Source organism: Cervus canadensis, chromosome 17 (genome assembly GCF_019320065.1).
Source record: "Cervus canadensis isolate Bull #8, Minnesota chromosome 17, ASM1932006v1, whole genome shotgun sequence".
Classification (NCBI taxonomy): domain Eukaryota; kingdom Metazoa; phylum Chordata; class Mammalia; order Artiodactyla; family Cervidae; genus Cervus; species Cervus canadensis.
In genome coordinates this window covers 51,290,574-51,315,376 of record NC_057402.1, presented here as the reverse complement: position 1 = coordinate 51,315,376, position 24,803 = coordinate 51,290,574, and the positions used below count along the sequence as shown (strand labels likewise).

At 47.1% G+C, this 24,803-nt stretch overlaps 1 protein-coding gene across 12 annotated transcripts in view; it reads left to right on the top strand.

The window, feature by feature from the left end:
* The window catches only part of AKAP13 (A-kinase anchoring protein 13), a 312,448-nt gene that overhangs the window by 118,249 nt on the left and 169,396 nt on the right, over positions 1–24,803 (top strand). For 10 of the 12 annotated variants that reach the window (XM_043489653.1, XM_043489650.1, XM_043489649.1 and 7 more), the window contains exons 4-5: positions 13,118–13,414; positions 22,013–22,196. In XM_043489653.1, the coding sequence (XP_043345588.1) occupies positions 13,118–13,414; positions 22,013–22,196 (481 nt within the window). Of the gene's footprint in view, positions 1–13,117; positions 13,415–22,012; positions 22,197–22,238; positions 22,382–24,803 lie in introns of those variants that run through there. The other 2 variants (XM_043489658.1, XM_043489657.1) reach the window with 2 other exon arrangements.

The following is a 24,803-nucleotide window of genomic DNA, read 5'->3' as shown; positions in this document are numbered from 1 at the left end:
TGCTTTCAGAGAACAAAATGGATTCCGTTCTTCTGGGAACTTTTCCTGTCTTCAGTGTTTTTATGTAACATCGATTCCACTTTTGTTGAAATAGATCATGTTAAAAAACCGCCAGTTTTTGGTTGCTGCTGTGCCGTTTTACATAACCTGACTTCACTTCTGATGCCTGCCAGGTCCTAGAAGTTATACCACATTCACAAACTGAGATTCTGACAGTTAAAAGCTGTATTTATCCTCCTCCTTGGCAAAAGTGATTTTGAAAATACAGAATTTAAAGGTTTTGGCAGTTCCGATGTATACTCTCCGTCAGACTGTTAGGGACGGGAGAGTGAGGAAGCTCAGGAGAGGTGCTGGTTGTTTTTCTTTCCCCTAAAGAGTGTTGCGTGTCCTCCTTCGTAACTCAGAGCTCCGGTCGTCTTGTTCCTGTGATGGATGTCATGTCAGAGGGTCTGATCTGGAACTTGCAGTCTGCCGAGCGGGAGCTATCCAGGGTCGCCCCTGCTAGACACATCTTCTGTGTGCGTGGCAGTGGGCAACAGCCCCTCAGCTGGGTGTTAGAGACTCAGTCAGTGCCTGACTGCGCTCTTATTAGGAAAGCAATGAGGATAACTTTTATAAACTTACTTTTCCTTCTGATTTAGAAGTACTGTATCAGTTTGTGTGTTTGTGGATGTGTAGATGTGTGTGTGTGTGTGTGTGTGTAGGTAGATAAGATAGCAAGAAAGCCTGCAAGCAGATACCAGGAGAATGGGCTTCCCTGGTGGCTCAGACGGTAAAGAATACACCTGCAGTGCAAGAGACCCAGGTTCGATCCCTGGGTTGGTAAGATCCCCTGGAGAAGAGAATGGCAGCCCACTCCAGTTTTCTTGCCTGGAGAATCCCCATGGACAGAGGAGCCTGGTGGGCTACATCCATTGGGTCGCAAAGAGTCGGACACGACTGAGCGACTAACCCAGAGGAAGGACAGCTGTTAGGACATAGCCCTGTGTCCTCGATGCCGCCCTCAGCCACAGCAGGGTCCAGCCTCTTGGGGGAGAGGGCTGTGCCTGGCGGCCCCGATACCTTCAGTGTGAAGGTACTAAGTTAGTGTGGGCTGCAAGTGGTTACTGCCTTCGGTTCACAGATCCATGGTATCATATGACAGCCAAGCGCTCCAAGTTCTTACCAGATCCTTGTATACTGTCCCCAGCCTACTTTTTTGACTTCAGTTTCCGTTCCCCCCCCCCCCCCTTGCCTCTGGGCTGCCACCTCTGTAATAGGTCTCAGGACCCCTTCTTTCCCAGCCCCACACATCACTGGGTGTCCTTTTGTACCAGTTGGCTCTGGGTACCCTCGTTCTGCTGGCTCCAGCCCGCCAGAATGGATATTGTATTCTGCCCTTTCTCCCTGATTTGATCCGAATCCTCAGTACCTTCCTGACCCCTTTGCTTGGAGTTTGGAGTCCCAGTGCCTGGCCTCTCCTAGTCTGCCTCTAAGCAGCTCTCCTCCCCTCCAATTATGATCTTACCTAGTGCCATCTTCTCTCAACTTGTCCCCTCTGCTCCCCGCTGGCCTGCATATTCTGCAGCCCGCCGGATTCAGTCAGGCTGCTGCATGAGGCCCTTAATCCCAGCGGAGGTGACACAGGATTCCAGTCCTTTAAGACCCCGTGGTCCGAGCGGGCCGAGTGAAGAGCGAGGCGCCGCCTGAGCCTTGGGTGTCTGCGCAGGGGTCCCGGGGAGCCTCGCTCCTTGGTGGAGGAGGGCCTCTGTTAGCTACTGAAGCGGGAAAGGCTTCGGAGTGGACCTCATCGCTCTGGTCGTCAGGCGTGTGGTTTTTCCTCTTCTCTTGTCTTTTTCAGCTGCCGTTGTCCAGATTGGCTCAGCAACTGTCGTGGAGGAGTGGGGAGACACAGGCAGATTGGGGGTTCATAGGCTAATTTTGAATTTCTTGTTTATATTACAGAGTTAATATTTTCGTGAAGAAGTAAATGGCCTTAAATCTGCCTTGGGGGATTTCTTTGACTTGTTTCTTATTTTCCTTGAGGAAAATACTCAGATAATCAATCAGCTTCTCAGTGAGCCCTTTCCTGTCCACTTTATAAAAGTGTACCTTCTCCTTTATATATTTAAAAAAACCTGCCTCCTCTACACACCCTCTGGCCCCTTTCAACACTTTACTTTTCTCCACTGCACTGATCAACATCTCACTCGTTGACACGTGTGATTTATTTTCTGCTCGCCTCTGCTGGAGCGTCAGCTTCACCAGGGCGTGGATTCGTGTCTGTCATGTTCTCTGGTGCCACTTGATGGGACCACTTGATGGGACCGGGTTTTTACCATGTTGAAACTCATCCTGGTTCTCAGAAACTGCCCTGCTAGAAAGTTGTACATACGTGTGTACACATACACACACACACACACACACACACACACACGCCCCCCACCCCTTTCTTTTGCAAACTGCCAGAGGGCTCTCTGGCTTCTTGACTGGGGGCAGGAGCCTGTGTTTTCTCTCCAGAGCTGCATCTGATGATTTCTGTGTGTCCTGTTGATGGCCTCAGATTTTGTGCGGAGCGCAGCGTCAGATTAGCCACGGTTCCTCGCGAGTCCGCACCTGCCTTGGGCGTCCTGGTTAGAGGGGGAACGCGCATGTACATGTGCGTCCTGGTTAGAGGGGACCCGGCATGGTCTGGTTAGAGGGGGAATGCGCATGGTCTGGTTAGAGGGGGAATGAGCATGTGCGTCCTGGTTAGAGGGGGAACGCGCATGGTCTGGTCCGTCCGCTGCAGCTGCTGTTGGGGCCCCCCGCTGTGTGGGGCTCACTCCTCGGGTCCTAGTCGTCCGCCTGACCATGGAAGAACGAGAGCTTTGTGTCTGCAAATGTCAAGTTTCACCCAGATTGCTGGCTCTGATTTTTCTTGGAGTCCTCCGTGTGTTTCACTGTCACTGCTGTGTAATATTTTAGTTTTCACGAAAACGAGATGATTGATTGACCTTCCTAAGACAGCTACTCCTTGATGTTCATTCATCTGTGACCTTTTATGATTTTGGTGGGTAAAGAGAGGAGACATTTCTTGAGAGTCCCCGAAAAAAATCTCTTTGACTCCAGATATTGAGATTACAGTCCATCGCCCCCCCCCCCCAACACTTTTTCATATTTTCTCACTTTTTGGCTTTTCTGATGATAAACTTAACAATGAATTGTATATGTATGTTTAGGTGTAAAGGAATTGTAAAGGCATTTTCTTGCCTTAACATCATAGACAGGCTGTAGACATGATACAGTCCCCCCCTTTTAAAATGAAATTATGTTAAGAGTAGCAGCATCTTGGAACAGTTAACTGGAGCCTTAGAGACTTTATCTGCCTTTAAATTGTTTGACTGTTTTAAAGTGCATGTGTAATTTTTAACATATATAGTAATTTTTAAGAAAAACATATGAAGACTTTGGAAATACTGTCCTCTCTTTTGAAAGTAAAGCTGTCTTTGTGCTAATTAACACTAGACAAAAAAAGTTTTATAGTATAAGACTATATTCAAAATACCTATGAAACTGACTAGTTTAAGAATATAATTTGCTGTGAAACATATGTCTAAAGACAAAAGTTGTTGGCTTTGTAATAAATAAAAATAAAACACCTCTATTCTTTTCTCTTCATATAAAACAAATCCAACCCCAATCCCATTTTACCAAAACAGTGATTCTTCTTGCGGGATGAGGTTGAGATGTTTTCTTTAAAAGGCTGTAGGATGAGTAAGTAATATAAAGAAATCTGAGTACCCGCTGAAGGTAATTCTGGGGGGGATATGAGGTGCTGTCCTGTACTCATTTTTATTAATTAAATGTGAAGGTAGACCAAGCAAACAGGAACTGCAGGATGGAAAATGAGGCAGGGTATTCAGTGGGTGAATCCTTGTGAAAGGCTTTGGTGCAGAATCTCTCATAACATGAAATCCTAGCATCACCCCGCATATCTGTCATTTGCTTTCAGAATTCACAGCAAAGGTTCTTGTTTGACAGGAAGATAGCAAACATTCCTTGACCCAGAATTTGACTCAGCTCTTTGGTATCTTTCTTTTCTTTCTCACTTATCAGGGGAAGATACTATATAAAGCAGATTTGTTATTGAAAGGAAAGAAAAAAGTACATTTACCATGATCAGAAGTCCTTGGGGGCTTAACTAAAAATCTTTGCTTACAGCCGAGGTCTCAACAGGTAGCCTGCAGTGAAAGCACTATATCTCTCAGTTCCTGTGAACCAAGGCTCTGTTTCTGCCAGTAGACGTCCCGAGGTCCCCAAATAACACTTGAGAAGTTCTAGGCTTTTCCTGGCCCAATCAGAGATGCCCTCGCGCTCTGCGGAAGTAATCAGTTACTTTTTCATTGGACGTTTTCTAAGTCTCTCTATCCTAAAGTACTCCTCCTATAAGGCTATCTCTAGACAGACGTGATTTTATATTTTAAAAGACAACTTTCTGTCCCAATGCTAATCAGTATACGTGGCTACCTTTGGGGAGGACCAGGTGACGGAAGCTGTGTGCTCTCTGGTGTCCAGGTGAAATGCCTGTGTGGACCCTGCACCATCTCGAGCTTTCGGCACAGCACTCGGATGGAGTTCACGTGTCACCGTGGGGCCAGTGTCCGCCTGGCGGGGTGAGAGTTGGTTCTCAGGTGGTTTAAAAAAATTTTTTTAACTCTTTTTCCAAAAAAAAAAAAATTATAACTTTGTTTGCTTATTTATTTTTGGCTGTGCTGGGGCTTTGTTGCTACGAAGACTTTCTCTAGTTGGGCTGAGCGGGGGCTACTCATTGTGGAGTGCAGACTCAGTGGTTGGGGCACACAGGCTTAGTTGCTCTGCAGCACGTGGGATCTTCCTGGACCAGGGATGGAACCCACATCTCCTGCATCAGCAGGCGGATTCTTTACCATTGAGCCACCAGGAAGCACCCACTTCCCCGATCTTACTCTTCACATATAAAGCCCAGATATAGCATACAAATATACAGTATTAAAGTTTCATGGGGTGGGGATGTCAGACAGAGAGAAATGTCTAGATAAGCTGCTTGGGCGATGTCAGTGACTAGAAGATTGGAGTAATAAGCTAGATTATAGTTCATCAGATTTTTAGTGTCAGTCTGGCCCTTTCTCCCCCCAGGTGTACGTGATTCCTGGGCCTGCTGTTTCTCCCCTTCTCCTTAAATGCTTCTCTACACACATACAGAGATCTTTGGCAACTATATCTAAATTTGCACATCTACTGTTAGACCACTGAAAACTAGCAGTAGGTACATACTTTAGCAGATAGTCCTCACTCCTGTTAGTGTCTGAAGACCAAAAATTTCCTTTAACTGTGTAACCAGTCCAGAGCAAAGAAAAAGACACCAAAGTTTCAAATACTTCGCCAAAGTGAAGTAGTAAAGTGTATTATTTTTGTCTTTTCCGCCACTGACTCTTTGTCATAGGAAATGACCGAGTGGGTCTGGGCTTGGATGGCCCAGCGAGCACTCCAGGGATCCCTTTTGTTGGCGCGAGGGCAAAACAAAGTCCCGATTGTTTCATCCTCAAAAGAGAAGGCCTGGATGGGATGTGTGCCACTTTTAGCCTAATAGGAAATGAAGTAATTGTTGGGTCCTGCTTAAGCACTTTTGTTTATCTGTAGCACCATTTCGTTGCCATGGATACAGGTGCTTCGTACAGTGATAAGGAGCCTGCGGAAAAGCTCGCTGACCTCAGGAGCACAACACCTCGTGACCTCTGAGCTCAGAAAAGGGTTAGATGCTTTTAAGAGGACCACGAGCGGTTAAACTTTTGTTTCCCGCCAGGTGCTCCCGGTTGTGTGTTCTTTCTTCATTCTTCCCCCTTTATATTTTCATTTCTCCCGTGTGTCAGGGGCAGCGTTTAGCTCAGAAGCTGTGTTGGGCTTATGTGGAAGCTCTTGGTGCAGTAATAGAGATCTGTTTGCCTTGAGTCACCTACATTGGGAGCATTTTAAGGAGAGGGGAAAAGCTGGCTTAAAACTCAGCACTCAAAAAATGACCATCATGGCATCTGTTCCCATCACTTCATGGCAAATAGATGGGGAAACAATGGAAACAGTGACAGACTTTATTTTCTCGGGCTCCAAAATCACTACAGCTGGTGACTGCAGCCATGAAATTAAAAGATGCTTGCTCCTTGGGAAGAAAAGATATGACCAACCTAGATAGCATGTTAAAAAGCAGAGACATTACTTTGCTGACAAAGATCCCCGTAGTCAAAGCTGTAGTTTTTCCAGTAGTCACGTGTGGATGTGAGAGTTGGACTGTAAAGAAAGCTGAGTGCTGAAGAATTGATGCTTTTGAACTGTGGTGTTGGAGAAGACTCTTGAGAGTCCCTTGGACTGCAAGGAGATCAAACCAGTCAATACTAAAGTAAATCAACCCTGAATATTCATTAGAAGGGCTGATGCTGAAGCTGAAGCTCTAATATTTTGGCCCCCTGAGGCGAAGAGTCAACTCACTGGAAAAGACCCTGATGCTGGGAAAGATTGAGGGCAGGAGGAGAAGGGAACGACCGAGGTTGAGATGGTTGGATGGCATCACTGACTCAGCGGACCTGTGTTTGAGCAAACTCTTGGAGATAGTGAGAGACAGGGAGGCCTGGCGTGCTGCAGTTCATGAGTTTGCAAAGAGTTGGATACAACTTAGGGACTGAACAACAACAGTAGCTGACAGTGTTAAAATGACTTTAACCACCGGCAGTATTAGACCCCTGTCTCTGTAGGTGCTTGCGTGTATACGGCCGTCTCAAACGTGGTACTCTCTGACTCTCCCCCTAGTTGTTTGTCTCCTTCCAGACCTCTTAGAATTCACTCAGGAACGGTCGGACCTCTCCCAGCCCATGATTTACTCCATACTTCTGATGTAAAACTTATCAGACCTGACTGTGTGTTATATTCAGAAGTCAGTGTAAAAAAAAAAAAAAAAATGGAATTGAGGTTTCAGGCCTTGTTTCTTTAACAGTCTCTCTCTCTTCTTCCCCTCTGTCAATTCTTTAGAGGTCTTTCCCTCAGAAGAGTCTCAGTAGAATTTCCAGTACTTCCCCGTCTTTGAAAGGACTTGTGATTTTTCTTTCCTCTCTCAGTTACCAGGAACTTCAGTGGAAGGAAAAACGTCACGGAACTAGTCGAAAACCTTGTTACCCTTCTTTATGCTGCAGCTTCTGTTTTCTTGTAAAAAGGAGTTAAATTGTGGTCATTATGTCAAATTGGATATGGCTTCCCATCCCATCCCTTCTTTTGCCATGAAGATGTAGACATTGTTAATACCTTGTATTTTGTGTGTACAAAGGCAGTCCTAAGTTAATGGCCCCTGAAGATAGTTGAGTCTTCAGAGCTAATTTGTGGTAGTAAGATATTTTATGTGGGTAGATGCAGTGATTTCAGTTTTATTAATGGGTCCTTATTATTATATAACCTTTGCTTTTGAAAAATGTTTTTTTCCCCTATGTATACTTTATCTGAAAGGTCATAGGGATTAAAAACCAATTCAGTGAACCACTTGAGCCTAATAGAAACGGCGAATGTGAGAGGGTAGCCTAGTCAGCCTTGCAGGGTGGCTTTCCAGATGTAGGGGAGGCCCTTGGTTCCTGCTCCCAGCTGACTGAGAGTTTGGTGAAGACTGGGCCAGGAAGGCCTCCATTTTCCTTAACCCTCGGAGCCTATAGTCATGCGAAGCAGATTCCAGCTAAATGGCACATTTTACTTAGCATGATTCAGAGTTTCTCCTTCAGATTGTGAATTCATGTCTGAAGGGAGAATGTTGGGCACACAGTTGGATGACTTCTTCTGAATTTCTGTCTCATGGCCTTTTCTGACATTCTACCTCCTCTGTTCCACGGTTTTGTTTTAGTTCCACATGAATAGAGCAGACCGTCGTGTGCCCACGCACCCATCCACCTTCTAACAGCTAAAGCAGCACAAAGAATCAGGCGTGCTTCTGCTGCTGAGCTCACGCGTGCGCGCGCACATACACAGACACACACCCTCTTAAACTTTCTATTCCTGCCCCCTTTGTTGTCCCCACCCTATTAGCCAAGTAAACAGTCCTTTTAGCAGCTTTAGATTTCTGTGCAGATCCATTACTTCTGCACTTTCCAGTTTGGGATTACGTGGGTATTGCTTCGCCGTGGCCTTTGGCTGTGAGAGTGTGTGTGTGCACGTGTGTGCATGCACATGTGTGTGCCTGTGCAGGGAGTGTGAGAGGACATTGAAGACCTGGACGGTGGCCTGGCCCCTGTATACACAGGAGGTGACTTCACAGAGCAGCGCTGATGTTTACCGTAGTGACGGTGTGACCCCTTTGCCCAGGCTTGGGGAAGGAGACGGGTGAGAAAGCTGGGTGGGGCAGTGGGTATTATTACTGTAGGTAAGGTTAGTGTAAGATCTCAGCTTAAAGTGTGTTTAAAGGTAGAATTCAATTTGGATCCCACATTATTCACATTCTCATCATTGAATTGTGAAACCTCAAATTTTAGCTTTTATTGACATTGATTCATAGTTACCTCGAAGGACTGTCAGGAGTTTTAAAATGAGCTTTGTTGTTGGTCTTTAGTCACTGAGTCTTGTCCAACTCTGTTGCGACCCCCTGCCAGGCTCCTCTGTCGATGGGATTTCCCAGGCGAGAATACTGCAGTGGGTTGCCATTTCTCCAGGGGATCTTCCCAACCCAGGGATGGAACCCACATCTCCTGCATTGGCAGGTGGATTCTTCTACTGCTGAGCCACCAAGGAAGCATGTATATGTGCATACAGCCTGTGTGTGTATGTTTACATGTAGCCTATGTGTGTGTATTATATGTATGTGTATATATATGTGCACACACACACATAATAGTTCTCTTTAAAAAAGAAAAATAACCTTGAAGGGCTGAGCGTGAGCCACCTGGGAAGCCCTGAATAAATGGGAAATGCTGTTATTACTGGTGAGATTCGTGAGTGAGAACCGTCACATTGTTCAGGTCCAGTTGCCTCTCAGTATTTGCAGGGGGCTGGGTTCCAGGAGCCCCACAGATAACAGGATCCGCAGATGCTCTGGTCCCTTTGTCCACCCTCCGTGTCCATGGTTCCATCAGCCAACCATCGTTCGTAAATATAGTAGCACATACATGTGGGGGAAAATCCACATTATCAGTGTACCCATGCAGTTCAAACCTGTCTTGTTAAAGGGTCAGCTATAGTTATTCTGACAGAAATAGGTATTGTCTGTTTAATTTGGAAATGAAATGAGGCTATGTGTATGTTGTTTGGGGTGATAAGTATTAAAGCATTTGAGAGGAGTCTTCTAAATTTTAGGTCTTCACTTTCAGGACGAGGGTACTCTGTAGATTTAAGAGTGTTAGAGAGGTTATCATTTATCTCAGGCCACACAGTCTAGGAAGTAAGAAACTAGGTTTAAACCTAGGTCTGTCCTCACACGAAGCATCTAGAAGTAGCCTAATTAGTCATCTTACTGACACTATGTCTTACAGCAGTTATTCCATCCTTTGGACTCTGCTTCCATTTTTACGTTTTGAAACTGTTTCCTACTCCTGGGACCTGAGTTTCTGTCTCCTCGCCTTCTGCCTGGTAAAAACCCCCAGACTGGTACAGCAGGAGGCGCCATAGCGCCTGCAGAGGCTGCTCACTCACGCTGCATGTGAAGAGGCAGAGCTGGTCTGAGGTCAGGCAGCTTAGGAGTCCCACAGCCAGGATTTGAGCATGGAGTTTTCCATACTTTCCCATTGGTTCTTCCATGGTAGCATCGTTTCCTCTTCAAGCCTTCTTGTCTCTGTGAGTCTTGGTGTCAGGGCAGACGTGAGAGCAAGGAAACTTGGGTTCAGATGATAACTCTACCACTTGTAGGAGCTTTAGAACTTTGGGCCAGACATTTAACCTTTTTGTGCCTTGATTTCCTCGTCTGACAAATGGGGATTATAGTAGTACCTACCGCTTCGGGCTGTGATGAGGGTTAAATGGGCTGTTATTTGGAAAACACTGAGAATGGTGCCTGGAACAGAGATTGTTAGCGATAGTGATAATTGTTATCACTATTATTAGTGCTGGAGGTAGGAAGGAAGGATGGGGCCCGACCAGGCGTCTTGAGTGCTGAGGGTTGCAGTGAAGAACCTCTGGGGTTGGAGAGTTGGGAGCAGGACACCTATCAGAAAAGTCCAGTGTTTAAGACTTCACCTTCCAATGCAGAGCGATCTCTGGTCGGTGAGTTAAGACCCCACATGCCTCACAGCCAAAAAACCCAAAACATAAACAGCAGAAGTAACAGTGTAACAGATTCAATAAAGACTTTACAGATGGGGTGGTGTGGGAGGCCCTTAACTGCCACCTTTCACCCACGTGTGAAATTGTGAAATGCACTGGTTCTCGCCCTTGAGGGCATGGTTTGTGTCTCTTTAAACCTCTGGAGGGCTTAGATCCCTGTGATGCTGGGGTGTGTGTGTGTGTGTGTGTGTGTGTGTGTGTGTGTGTGTGTAGCTTCTACTCAGTGTCCTGAGCTTGGTAGACATCCAGATAGATATTAGTAATTCTTTTTTCCCTATGAAAAAATTGAACCTGGGCCTGAGCCGTGAAAGCACCGAGTCCTAACCACTGGACCGCCAGGGAACTCCCCAGATGTTAGTTGTTAAATGTAACAGAACAGTTTCAAAGAAATATTTTCTGCCAGGAAAACCACCCGAACCGTAACTACCCGAACCAGCTGATTTGTTCCTGCTGAAGTTGTCTTATATAATTAGGCTGGCTGCCCTCCAAAGAAAGATGAATATTCCCCCCCCCCCATTTCATTTTGTGTAATAGATGTACATTCAGCGTGTTTGTTGACTTGAAATGCATACCTGAGTATAGATAAACAGCCACGCCCATGCGGGCAGAGGATGCTTGATTCCCACAGCCTTTCTAGAAGGAATTCGGCTGGGAAGGCAGTGGGAGCGACTGGTGGAGGTATGCATTTGTATGGAGACTGGTTTCCGGGGTTCGTGAGCCTGTTCCTCTGGCTTTAATAGTCATACTGGCCTGAAATTCCAAGTGTAGGGTGGGCTCCTTGCAGACAGGGACATAACTGTCACTGTTACTTTATGTATAAGCAGTGCTTTACCGAATTCTCACCCCGTGATGTTCAGCATCAGACCTGGTAGATTCTGCTTCATGGTTGTGTGAATTTGGGCAGTTTATCTCGTGAAGTCTCAGTTTGCTCATCTGTAACGTGAGGACAGTACACACCATATAAATTCATTGTGTTGAGAAAATGACACATCAGATGCCTGGTGTGCCATAGGTTCTTGGTTAGTCAGTACTTTTTCCCATCCTTAGATTACACACCAGTGAGAGGCTTTTCGTCACAAAGGAAAGCCTTTAAAGAGGCTCCTGGGGGGAATGGGACTTCCCTGGTGGCTCAGATGGTGAAGAATCATCTGCCTGCACTGCCAGGAGACCCAGGTTCGATCCCTGGGTTGGGAAGATCCCCTGGAGAAGGGAATGGCTACCCTCTCCAGTGTTCTTGCTTTGGAGAATCCCATGGACAGAGAGGCCTGATGGGCTGCAGTCCACGGGGTCACAGAGTCGGACTCGACTAAGCAGCTAACACACACACACGGTGGGGGTGGGGGACGTATGTAGAATATTGATTTACTTCTCCCGTTGGTTGCACAGGGAAAACAAATGAGTGTTTTCTCTTTCAAAGACAGCAGAAAGCTTAGTTTGCTCTGCGGGTGGGAAGCCTCTGTTGGCTGCGCCTGTGGTTTGGGGAGTGGCACTTGGAGACCCTCCAGCTCATCCAGAAGCCAGGAAGGGCTCTGGGTGTGGGTGGTCCCTGGGAGCCTGGCCTTCAGGTGCCTGCAGTTCCATAGGCGGCGCGCCAGGGGGCGCAGCTCACACAGAAACACCAACTCCAGTTTCTTTTCTCATCAGAAAGATATTTATGGAAGAAATGATGATGTTAAGAACATACTTCCAACCAGCTGAGATCAGTGCCTGAAGGTGGAGCAAAAGTGTGTTTTGATGAATACATTCTGCGTCTTGGAAATGCATATCATTGTGAGGCTGAAAACCCCAGGGAGGATCTGATTTTCCAGGAATGCCTCCCTGCGGGAACAATGCTCACAGCTTCCGGTCTAGACGCCAGTGGAGCGCCCTGGGGTGGCGGGTAGCTTGCTGCCTGATGTCACAGCTCGTGCAGTCTCTGCCCCTCTGGGCAGTGGGCACCGTGGTCTCTGGCCCCGGCATTGCATCATCCCAGTGCAAACCAGGCGATTTCTTTGAAGTTCTCTTTGCATTACAGGAAAGAATGGGCATCTCAGAGCAAAAGTTACTTTCTCCACCTTGAATTGCTTCACAGTAGTAAAGTGAAATCGGGTCGCCTGCTTGGTGCTTGCTCAGTCGCTTCAGTTGTGTCCGACTCTTTGCCATCTTATGGACCATGCCTTGCCAGGCTCTGTCCATGGGGCGCTGCCGTGGAAGTGACTTTTTCCCTGCCGGGTTTCCAGGTCCAGGGTGGCTCAGGAGCCTTCCCACTGGACGCTAGGCCTCATCGCAAGCTCCTTGAGCTTTCATTCTTTAATTTCTTCAAGTTGAACAAATTAGTGTATATTGCGATTTTCAAAGACTGTTAATGCCAAACATTATGCCGCCAGCATGGTGGCAGCTGGAATGCAAACTTAATCTGTCATCTGGTAGGGGAGCCGGGGCTTCCCAGGTGGCTCAGCGGTAAAGCACCTGCCTGCCGATGCAGGAGACAAGGAGACGCGGGTTCAATCTCTGGGTCGGGAAGATCCCCTGGAGAAGGTAATGGCCACTCACTCCAGTATTCTTGCCTGGAGAAATCTCATGGACAGAGGAGCCTGGTGGGCTACAGTCCATGGGGTTGCAGACAATCAGACATGACTGATGGACTGAACAACAACAGGGGAGCCAATTGATATTTGCAAATAGCACTTGTGAAAAATGAATTAGAGATGGAGTTTTGCGAAGTGTGGAAGATTGCTGTCAGAGCTAGGGGGAAGGAGGGGGAGCATGTATGTCAGGCAGGAAGAGCTGAGATTCCTGCCACCGCCCCGTCCTTCAGGAGGGAGGGCTCTGATCTGTCTTCCTGCTGCCTGTATCTCCTTAGGTCATGACTGCTGCGAGACAGTGAAGGTGCTGCTCTGCGCTTCCAAAGAGGGCCTGCCCGTGTTCGTGGTGGCGCAAGAGGACTTCCAGTTCATCCAGGACGAGGCCTACGACGCAGCCCAGTTCCTGGCCACCAGCGCCGGCAACCAGCAGGCCCTGAACTTCACCCGTTTCCTAGATCGCTCAGGACCCCCGTCCACGGATGTGAACTCCCTCGATGAGAAAGTCGCCCTGGCCTTCAGGCACCTGAAGCTGCCAGCGGAGTGGAATGTGTTGGGGACAGACACAACCTCACACGGTAAGGACCTCGGATGACCCGCAGCCTTTGAGCTTGGGATTCGTTGTTTTTGGCTGGGGCTGCTTTCCTATGGGGATGATCTCCCGTCTCCCATGGTGGCTGCGTAGACTGTGCCGTTACAGGAGCAGTGTGGCCTCAGTGGCCTCCTGGGTCCTCCTGCTGAGCTGTCAGGCCTGTTCTTGCCGGGAGACGACCCCGCAGAGCGCTCACTCGCAGCGGCAGCTGTCAGAGGGCGGCTCGTTGCCCTTCTGTGGCCCAGACTTCACGCCTGATCTCCCGTGTGTGAGCGAGGCCTGTCCTTCATGAGGAGGGCAGCAGAGGAATGTTTGACACTTCTTGCTAAAGATCAAAGACAGGATTTTCATTCTTGTATTCTCAAGGTCTCTAGGGAGTCCACGAGGTTGGAAGAAGGAAAAGACGGGAGTCGTCAGTAGGGGCGCGCAGGGGAGCTAACCGAGACCTGGGACGCTCTCCCCAGGTTTCTAACCATCTGCTCTCTCTCCCCGTTAGAGTTCATGGAAGGCGGGGCTCTACCTTTTAAAAAGCAGTGATGTAGCAGGTATCTACATATGTTCCTCTTTTTCTCATGGGGATTTCCTGTGTCATTTTTCTTGTGGTAAATGACACCTATTAGATGTTGTGAATGTGTGTGTCTGTACACTCACACACACATCTGATGAAGCAGCATATACCTGGAGTCCAGCGAACAGCGTCGTCTTTCCCTCCTGAGTGCAGATCTAATGGAGAGATTTAGGAGTTACACAGAGATCAGAATGTTTCCTCTGTTCCTGACAGAAACTGAATGGAAAGGCTGACTTCAGTCGGCTTGCCGGAAGGGGTTGCTTATCCTCTCGACTCTTATCTCTGGAAGAACAGGACAGTCACAGGACCGCCCTGCAGTGTTCTCAACTTTGGTTATTGCCTTATGAAGGGGTCGCTCAGAAGGCCCCGGCCCTCCCGCAGGCATGTAGCCCCTGACTGAGGAGGAGCGCTCAGCGGGGCTGAACGGGAGGGCGCTCAGGTCCCCACTCTCTAGACCCATCAGATAGCTGTGTTGTTCTCATGGAAGAAGGGCAGTGAGGTTTTGCTAGCTTTGGTTCTCTTAGACTCACTGAATTTAACCATTGGGGCAATGACCAGCTGCAGGAAGGGGCCCCCACTGTCAGGGGCTTCCTGTCAAGATAAGACTGGGCACTCCTGCCAGGTAAAATACAAAAGGAACCTTGGATACGCAAATGAAGGGAAAACGCATTTATCCTTTTCCTTTTTAGCAGTGTCTAAGAAACCTCTGCATGACTGAGATCTAGAGATCAGAAGATTTGCCATTATACAGGACAGTGGGCACTTTCCCAGAAACCTGGTGTTCCGACATTTCTAGCTCCTGCTGTTCCCCACCCCCCCAGTGTTGATCTGTTTGTTGATTGATTGATGGCTCTGGGTCTTCAGCGTTTTGTGTGGGCTTTCGCTCCTTGCGATGAGGGGCTCCTCCTCGTGGTGCTGTGTGGGGTCTCTGCGGTGGCCGCTCTCACTGCGAGCACGGGCTCCAGCTAAGCTTCAGTCGCCACTGCAGCGTACAGGCTCCGTGGCCGTGGCTCACGGGATCAGGGATCGAACCCCTGACCCCTGCTTGGCGGGAGGATTCTTATCCACTGCTCCACCAGGGAAGTCCACTCCTCTGCTATTTCTGTGTTGTGATTGGAATGGTTATTCTGGTTGCCATTCATAAATCAGTATCAGGAAGGGTTGCATTAGTTATTTATGGGGCTAAAGGTTTTTTTTTGTGGTTTTGCTTTGTCTTGTTTAAAGAAGGCACAGGAATTGGATAGTTTGTTCATGTCACCTGGTTAAAAAGAACTGTAGGAAAAGACAGGTCTGAGATGTTAGACATATCCTTCCCTTCTCTGGGTCTTAGCATCTCTGTCTTTAATAGGAAGCTTGCCAGATTTAATATTTTTATGGTCTTTCCATGTACTTCTTAAGTTTCTTTTGTACAGGAAGGCTAACTCAAATTTGGACACTTAAGGAAATGCCTGAAAACCACAATAAGGCACTGTTACACATTTTTAGGAAGGCCAAAATAAAAAATACCAGGCACTGGCAGAGGATGCAAAACAATGTATCTCATACCTTGCTGGAATAGAGCCACCCCAGGAAACAGTTTGGCAGTCTCCTATAAAGTTTAATTTATTATGTGACCTAGCATTCCCACTTTCTGCGTTTTGTCCTAGAAAAAAGTTACATTTACCTAAAGAAATCTTTGCCCTAATGTACCTATAGCAGCATTATTTATAATCACCCCAAGCTAGAAACAACCCATATCTCCCTCACTAGGTGACTGTACAGACAGACTATGGTACATTCATGCAATGGAATACTACTCAGCAATAGAAAGGAACAGTCTGTTGACATGTGCAGGAACCTGAATGCATTTTAAATGTTTTGCACTAAGAAGTCAGTTTCCAAAGTTACTGTGTGACTCAAGTTTATATGATACTCTAGAAAGGGCCCTGGAGAAGGGAAGAGTCCCAGAAGAGTCAACTAAACAACAAACAAAGCATCAGTGACAGGTCCTTGCTTATTGTTGGTTGGAGGTGGGTTTAGTCGCTCAGTGGTGTCCAGCTCTTTCTGATCCTGTGGACTGTAGCCCACCAGGCTCCTCTGTCCATGGGATTTCCCAGGCAAGAATACTGGAGTGGTTGCCATTCACTGCTCCAGGGGATCTTCCTGACCCAGGGATTGAACCTGGGTCTCCTGCACATCTCCTGCATTGCAGGTGGATTCTTTACTGCTTGAGCCACCAGTGAAGGGAGAGAAATGCAAAGAAACAGTCTGCTTAGAGCAGAGAGTTGCACATCAGATGTTTTTTGAAAGATGTTTAAAGGAAGAAGGTAAGTTAGCTTGGTGCCTGGGGTAATCACGCAGCTAAATAGAGCACTTGTTACATAACTGGACTGTTTCCAGTTGAAAGCTGGGTGTTTACAGGTGTTCCAGCCTAATACTTGTACAAAGGAGTCAGGGAAGATTTATGGTTAATCCTCCCTCTCTAATCGTTTAGATGCAGTGCTTTTTAACTTTTTTCCCTCAGGTCACTAACTCCTTTAGAATTAGCTCCGATTTCTCCGGAGGGAAAAATACACATAGGAACCTACCTGCAAAATTTTACATATTGTTTCAGGAGTCAATCTCCCTGAACCACAGGCGTGAACATGACATTAAGAACTCTTGGCTTTAGCAGGGAACTCAAACCGGGACTCTGTAACAACCTAGAGGGGTGGGATGGGGAGGGAGGTTCAAGAGAGAGGGGACATATGTATACCTATGGCTGGTTCATGTTGATGTTTGGCAGAAACCAACACAATAGTGTAAAGCAATTATCCTTCAATTTAAAATAAATTAAAAACAATAAAAGAACTCTTGGCTTAGGCTTGATATCATAAAGTGGAAAAAGCATAGGCTACAGGGTCAATTTGTTAATATCCTGGCTTCATTGCAAGAGTTTGTGTAGAATACTTAATCTGTTTCTCAATTTCTTCATCTTTAAAATGGAGGAAAAGATATCCTGGAGTGTGTGCTAGTTTGCAGGCTTTTTAAAAATTTATTATTATTAAAATTTTTTTTTTTTTTTTTTTTTTAATTTTGGCTATGCTGGGCTCCCTAGCTGTGGCATCTGGGCTCTAAAGCATGCAGGTTTGGTAGTTGCGATATGCAGGCTTCTGCAGTTGCAGCACATAGGGTTAGTTCCCCGGCGGCATATAGGATCTTAGTTCCCCGACTGGGGATTGAATTCATGTCCCCTGCATTGCAGGGTGCATTCTTTTTTTTTTTTTTTTTGTTGGTCTTGTTTGACCTCACAAGACCTCCAAAAATTTGCGGTCAAGCAACGGTTCTTTCTTGGTTCTACTTCACTTAGTCTACACGGCAGTACCGGAGACTAAGCTCAAGCAGAAGCAAGAAAGAGAGTGCAACTGCAGGGTGCATTCTTAACCAGTGGACCATCAGGGAAGTTCCAGGCTCTTCATTTTTAGTATGCCATGACCAGTATCCAGTAACCTTTTGGACAAAGCAGTGATGAGCTCTGATGCGGGAAAGCAGCATGTTCTATAAAAGGACTTTAAAAAAAAACCCTCTTTGAAGCAGAATGAGGTTTTTTTTGAGCTTATTTCTAAAGTCTTTCTTTACGCATATATCGTCAAGAGGGAGTTTGTCCATTTTATCCTCCTCAATGTTCTTTAATGCCTAGTTACATGAAGCACTGGACTTTTTTTTGCCTTAGTTCTGCCTTAAAGGCAAATAATACAGGTTCATCTGGGTGGAGGGTGAATGGTGGGGTGGGAGTATCTTCCCTCTGAGCTACCAAGTTTCACTGAGTTGTCTCAGGTTTTCAGCACCTCTGTGGTTAGTGAAAGGGTGAACGAAGATGGTTTTTCCCCTGAAAGACCCTCGCACAGTAGCAGTCAACATAACTTTCTGGTAACAGAAGGTGGGCCTTGAAAGCCCTGCTCTGAAGAAAGCAAAGAGGAGCACGGTCCTGGGGGAAAGCTACATTCTTACTTAGTCATGGTGTTGTATAACTAACCGAGAAGCTCTGATCGTCTCTGGGGTAGAGAGGTTTGGGGTGGAGAGAAGGATGAGACAGGTTTAAGCCAGTTCGCACTAAACACAGCCGTTGCGTTCTCAGTTCTTTGTATCTGGTGTTTGGTTAGTGAAACCACAGTGGTAATCATTTGGGCTTTTAATTCCCGTACCTTTTCCAGATTGTTTGATAGCTTTCCATGGGATTTCCCTTAGCTACACTCACTAGAATTTTTGTATATTTTCACCTATTCATAGCTGCTAAAAAAGAAAATAAGCTAGTAAAGATATTTTATAATATATAATAGTAATCTACAGGACTGACTCCAAGACAAGTGCTTCCTCGTTATCGAGCACTTTAGCTCCAAAAGGTTTTATTGCCTCTCAGACCTTGACTCTGTCACAAGGTAGCGAGTGGCGTTTTTCCAAATGCCCGCTTCTCAATTGGGCCTGCTGTTGCCCATCCCCACTAGGCGTGAGGATTCCTGCATCACGCTAGACCTGAGGTTTATTTGAGAAGGAGACCAGAACAGTCGGAGGAACGGAGACTTTGGAGTCTCCCAGATACACATTCAAAGTGCACTGCGAGCAGGCTGGCTCAGTGTGGTAGGAAAAGCACATGTAGCCTTGGATCACTGTTTTGTTGACAGAATTCAGAACCCTTTGCTTAGACAGAAAATCCGGTGACTTGAAAAGGCGCAGACGTCTCTCAGGAGGACGGGGCGCAGCCCCTTTCTCTGCCAAGCTGAGTGTGAGGGAGGCTTCCAGCACTTGAGCAGGTAGGAAGCACGACGCTTCCTCTTGCCTTTTCCATGGGAAGCTGGGCCCAGGCCCACAGAGCAATTTTTTTTCCAGTTGAAAATAGTTAAACAGGAAAATCAACCAACCAGCATAAGGCCCTTGAAATAACAGTGAAACAGAAAGGGAATGGAGAAAGGGTCATGAGTATTCAGATGGGAACCTCTCTAATTTTCATTAAGAAACCTAAGAAAAATTCAGAAGAGGTTTTTCATTTGTCCTTTAAGAGATTGAAGAAGTCAGACCTGTTATAAAATCAGAGAAGAAAGCAATGAGGGAGAAAAAAATAAGTTTAATGATTGTGTTAATCAGGGTTGACCAGAGAACCAGAACCGGTAGGAAGATAAGTATTAAGATTTATTTCAGAGAATGGCTTGCACAGTTGTAGGGACTTAGCTAAGCAAGTCCAAAATTTGGAGGGCGAGAGCAGAAGAGAAGATGGGGGCAAGCTCACGCCCACCAGCATGAGCCAAGGCTGTCCTCCTTGGACAGGAGGGGAAGTCCTGCGCTGGATGGACTCCACGGCCACAGGCTGACACTGTCCTCTTCTGGCAGGGCTTCTTCTCTCTCCAGGGGAATCTCAGTTCTGTCTTTAAAGCCTTCCAGCTGGTTCAGTTAGGCCTTCCCAGATTAGCCAGGATAATCTTCCTTATTAAATCAACTGATTAGGCCCTTTAATTACATCTGCAGAAAAGCCATCACAATGAGGGCAAAGATGGAAGGGAGTTGTCTTAAATGATGCAAGGACAACCAGAAAGCCATAGCATAATCAAATTCAGACTGGGGACAAAGGACCCAATTGACATCAGAGGAAATGCAGTTAGTGATCTGAACAACAAAGTTGAGCAGCTCTCACGGTTACAGAGAAAACACAAAGATCGCAAGAGAGAAAAAAGTAGAACAGAGGCCAATTCTAAATTGTAGATCCTCTGGATTTTAAACTGAGATGAAAGCAACAAAAGCAATGATGAAAAGTGTGTGTTAGGTAAGAAAAATTACTTTTGGAGGAAAACGAGAGAAGGTGCTTCTTAAGCTACAGCATGAGAATGCTTGTGTGATTGATTTTTTTTTTTTTACAAAAAGAGATGGGATGGAGTAATGGAGAGGGATTGGTTTCTAGATTCAAGACAGAAGCATCTTCAGATCTTGCTGATTTTTGCTGTGGGCAGTTATTAATCTCTCTTCATCCGCAGAAAGAGGATAACGAGGCCTCATAGGGTTATTGTGAGAATGGAAAGAGTGAATACAAAGCACCTAGCCCAGTGCATGGCATTGAGCAGCCTTCACCAGATATTACTGTTCTTATTACTTGTTGATCGCAGAGAGGGGGCGACCTAAAAGCAGACGTGGCACCTGCTCCTAAGGACTGTAGGACGAGGTTTGGGGTCCTCCAGGTGCTGGAATCAGGGTGCCAGCTTCAAGCAGCTGTATTGCCTTGTTACTGGAACTCTGCCTTTTGAAGGCTGAGCTGACTCAGAGCAAGTGAGGGATGAGGAAGACGGGGGCTGCAGAAGAACTGCTTTAAGGAGGTGCCGTCCAGTGGGGCCGGATTAACCAGTCTGTAAAAAATCACGAGCTCCCCGGCAGTGCCTTGTTCGCTTTTTTGTACTTGGTAAGGGTGTCAGTGCCTGTGAACAAGCGGCAAGGCACAAGTCACGTGGTGATACTTGATCTTTTCTGAAAATTCTTTCCGTCCTTTCTTCTGGCCTGGCCACCTGCTCCGAGTTGTTTATTCACATTGGCAGCCACACGTGCGCTGGTTCCTTCCGTAGTGTTGATGTCTTTCCAGCCTTATGCCTCTGCCACCATTTATAAACCATTTAGTGTGCTGAGTTCTGTAAGGACAGTGTAAAATATGGAAGATGGTTTTTGCCTCCCAGGAAACTTACCCCGGCAATAAGGAGACTAGACTAAGGCACGTGTGATGTTAGAAGACAGTGCAGTTCACGTACAGTTGCAGAGTTGCGATGCATTTATTCTTACCCTACCGCTCACATCTGAAGCATCAGGGACTTAAATGTAAGGGGAAGACACTGGGGTCCAAGAAGGGTGAGCCTGCCCGCTGGGGTAAGTCGAGGCCTCCGGGAAGCTTTGGAGAAAGAGATGTTAGTGCAGCTGAAGGGACGAAAGCAGGCACAACCCCAGGGCACCATTCCCATTCTGGACTCTTGAGTGGTACTCCCTGGGGTCAGGTAAGCCCAGCCTCATCTTTCCAAGTCAGACGAGGCGCAGAGTGTTGCCAGCGAACCTGGATTGTGATTGGAGGTCAGGAGGGACAGAGCAGAGAGCGGGGAAGAGCAGGAGCGCAACATCACTGAACACCCGCTGCAGCCGTCACCTGGCAGGCGCCTCGCCCACCCCTCTGAGCTGTTACCGCGGCCGTGGGAGCGGAGGTGGGGGTACCAGGCTTCAGGGAGGCAGGGAGGGGAGCTCCGGGAGCTGAGACGGGTTGTGTCCAGTCGCACGGACGGTAAATGCCAAATGGGAACCCAGGTTTGTCTGATTCCAAAGTCCTTCCTCACTCTGCCACTTTCAGAGTGACTCTGTACCAAGAAGGGCCTTCGCTTCAGGTCAAACAGGTACATATTTTTCCTTCTAAAATTGTTAGCCTATCATCTTGGAGTCGGTCTGTCTTATGCCTGAAGATGCATTTCTTTCTTAAACAAACAACAAGAAAAAGCTGCCACTGCCAGCAATTTGATTTGGCCTTCATGTGGGAGAATAAAAAGACCTGTGTGTACTTAACAAGCAGAACCTGTTTTTAGTGTTTAACTAGCCAACTCCTCTCTGGGTGATATTTTTTTTTTAAAGTAATTATACTTTTTGATACACCCATCTGAGCCCCAACAACTATTCCCCTTGGAGCCTGATCCCCGTGTAGCGAGGCTGCATTCACTGCTTAAATTTTTTCTGTCTGTCTCCCTCCCCTCTCATGTGTGTGCAGTCACCCTTGACGTCTGCGTTAAATCAGAACATAGAAACGGTTCCTCTTTTGTAGGACTGTCTCCTGTAGGAGATTTGGCCTCGAACCCTTTTTTCTAGCTTTGTTTTGTCTTTGAGAGCTGATTCTGCTTGGCCACGATAAAATTGTTCATGCTGTATGTTGAGGCGTAATGGCACGCTCTCAGGGGCTTGGAGGCAGTGGCGTTGACCTGAGCCACCCTTTTGTTCTTTTGCTCTGGGTTTTCACGTTCTCCTCCCTATCTTCCTCTTGTCGGCTGTCTGCAGATGGTGGCCCCCGGGAGACGTTGATGCATTTCGCCGTGCGGCTGGGGCTGCTGAGGCTGACGTGGTTCCTGCTGCAGAAGCCAGGTGGCCGCGGAGCTCTGAGCATCCACAACCAGGAAGGAGCGACACCTGTGAGCCTGGCCTTGGAGCGGGGTTATCACAAGCTGCACCGGCTCCTGACCGAGTAAGTGCGCCGTCTCCCGTTTCCTCCTTCTGGGCCCCGGCCCCGCCCCCGATTCACAGTAACCCCGCCCACGTGGCATCTCCAGCCTTCCCTGGGAACTAAACCCTCAGCTGTGAGCCTTGCCCTGCGCTGGAGGTCGGTAAGCTTGCTCCTGCTCAGCCCTTCGTTGTCTGAGAGGAACGCCTGTAAGTCACCTTCCCTCTTCTTCCCTTTCCTCAGCTTTCTCTGCCCTCACTCTTTCTTGCCTCTTAAATTTTACTGAAAACGCAGATCTAAGTCTGGTCTGTAGGGGTAGCACTCTATGACCAGGGTATCCAGTTTTCCCCAACTTAGTCCAAGAGGGGACAGTTTTTCTGTGCCATGCACTTTTTCCCCCTGGTATGTCTTTAAGACTTGAAAGAGTTAACCCGAAACAAATACTTTAAATAATTGCATATAGAAAGTTTGCTGAACCACTAAGTTTTGGTTTGAATGTGATTTCTATAAGTAAAATTGAGAGCAGTGGGCTCTTCCTGCGAGGAGCAGCAAGAACCGCCGAGTTGTCCTGGAAACGTGCTGCCGGAAGTCCTGTCTGTGTTTGTGGGTCCGGTTGTTACACATTCTGACTCTTCAGAGAGTGCTTGGAAGGAAGGCCGTTCGTCAAAACATTCAGGGTTTTTCCTTTTTTCTTGAGTGAATAGAAAAGTAAATGCTTTAGGACAGCCAACACTTTTTTTTTTTTTTAACTTTTTATTTTGTATTGGGATATCATACAAAAACAGTTGTGATAGTTTCCGATGGACAGTGAAGGGACTCAGCCATCCATATACATGTATCCATTCTCCCCAGCCAGTACTTTTCTTTGGAATATTTATAAAAGACAGGAAATGTCAACTATAATTTCTCTTATTTAATGTATTTTTTACTGCTTTATGATTATCACCATCTTTTCCACCGCATGAGCAAGAATCAATCCCATTGGATCTGTGTTCTTTGGCAATGGAGGGACCCTTGTAAATTAAGTCAGTCTTTACAAATTCTCAGGTATTTTACCCATGTTAGATTCGATTTAGTTGCCTTTTATTTTTTACTATTCTAAACTCTGTGTGTGTGTGGGGGGGGAGTGGCGGGGGGGTAGTCTGGAAGGGCCCAGAAGAGATCTCAATGTAATGTAACTTTGTTATACAGAGGGGGGTGGGGGGCTATTTGTTTTCCTTTACCTGCCCCATGGTTACAATGCCCCCAGTCACTCCAAACAGGAGGTTCCTTGCAGAAAGCTTTCTGATGGGTGCCTCCGGTCCAGTGACAGCGGGAGGGGGCACACCTCATGTCAGATGAGCTGTGGATATTTGAGCTCTCCCGGGACCGTATTCCAGAGGGCAACGCATTCCGTTCCCTCGCACTTACCATCTGGCCAGAGACTGGATTCCTTCTGCTTGTCTGCCTCACGGCCTCTGGAAGACAGGCCTCATCCCAGAAGTTGAGACCATCAGCTCCGTATTACTGCCATGAAGTTCAAGTGCAGTTTTCTCCAGATTCAATCTTAGAGCGCAGAGGTTTTTCTGGGAAGCAGAGTTGGTTACGGATTGCCATCCAGATGGGGAAATAGAATGATTACAACAGCTTCTTTATATGCCGGGAGAGGATGTCACAAGACCGTTCTTGCAGCACATCTTTAAGGAAACTAGAGTGTGTGTTTTTGGAGGAGAGACTTTGCTTTGCTTTATCCTGCCACCTCTGTTGCATGTGAGAGAGCCGCTTGGCTCCTTTTGAAAGGGAATAGGAAAAGGAAAGCCCACTTGAGAAGTCTCGACCACAGTCGAGAGTGGGAGCACCCACTACAGATCCAACTCTGAACTGAGATTCTTCTGGCTGTTACTGTTCTGCAGCCTAGAAAAAGTGCCAAGTCCTAATTGTTGTTCAGTCACTGAGTCGTGTCCCACTCTTTGCAACCCATGGACTGCAGCACACCAGGCTTCCCTGTCCTTCACTGTCTCCCAGAGTTTGCTCAAATTCATGTCCATTGAGTCAGTGATGCCATCCAAGCATCTCGTCCCCTGTTGCTCCCTTCTTCTTTGGCCTTCAGTCTTTCCCAGCATCAGAGTCTTTTCCAGTGAGTCAGCTCTTCACAGCAGGTGGCCACAGTATTGGAGCTTCAGCATCTGTCCTTCCAGTGAACATTCAGGGTTGACTTCCTTTAGGATTGACTGGTCTCCTTGCAGTCCCAGGGACTCTCAAGACTATTAAGAGTCATAATTAGCAATTTAAGAAATGATCAGGAGGTGATTTTACTAAATCCCTCACTCTTCCTGTGATGTCAGTAGACTCTTCTAGATTTTCCACCATAGAGAGTCAGGAGAGATGAGATTATCTCTGACAGCTGAGGAAGCTGGGATCCAGAGTGGCAGAGTGAGGGGACCAGAGAGACAGGTGGCCGAGCTGGAAGCAGAAGCCGCATCTCTAGTGAGGCTGGCAGAGTGGCCAGGCTCCCCGCAGAGATGCGGAGAACCCAGGAGGAGACTTCCTAGGATCCACAGCCTTTGCAATTAACAGAAGTTTATGCATGTGTGTTTCTGAATAAAGAGTTCATCTTGTGAAATTCACAGTGAGATTTGTGGGAAGTGAAGA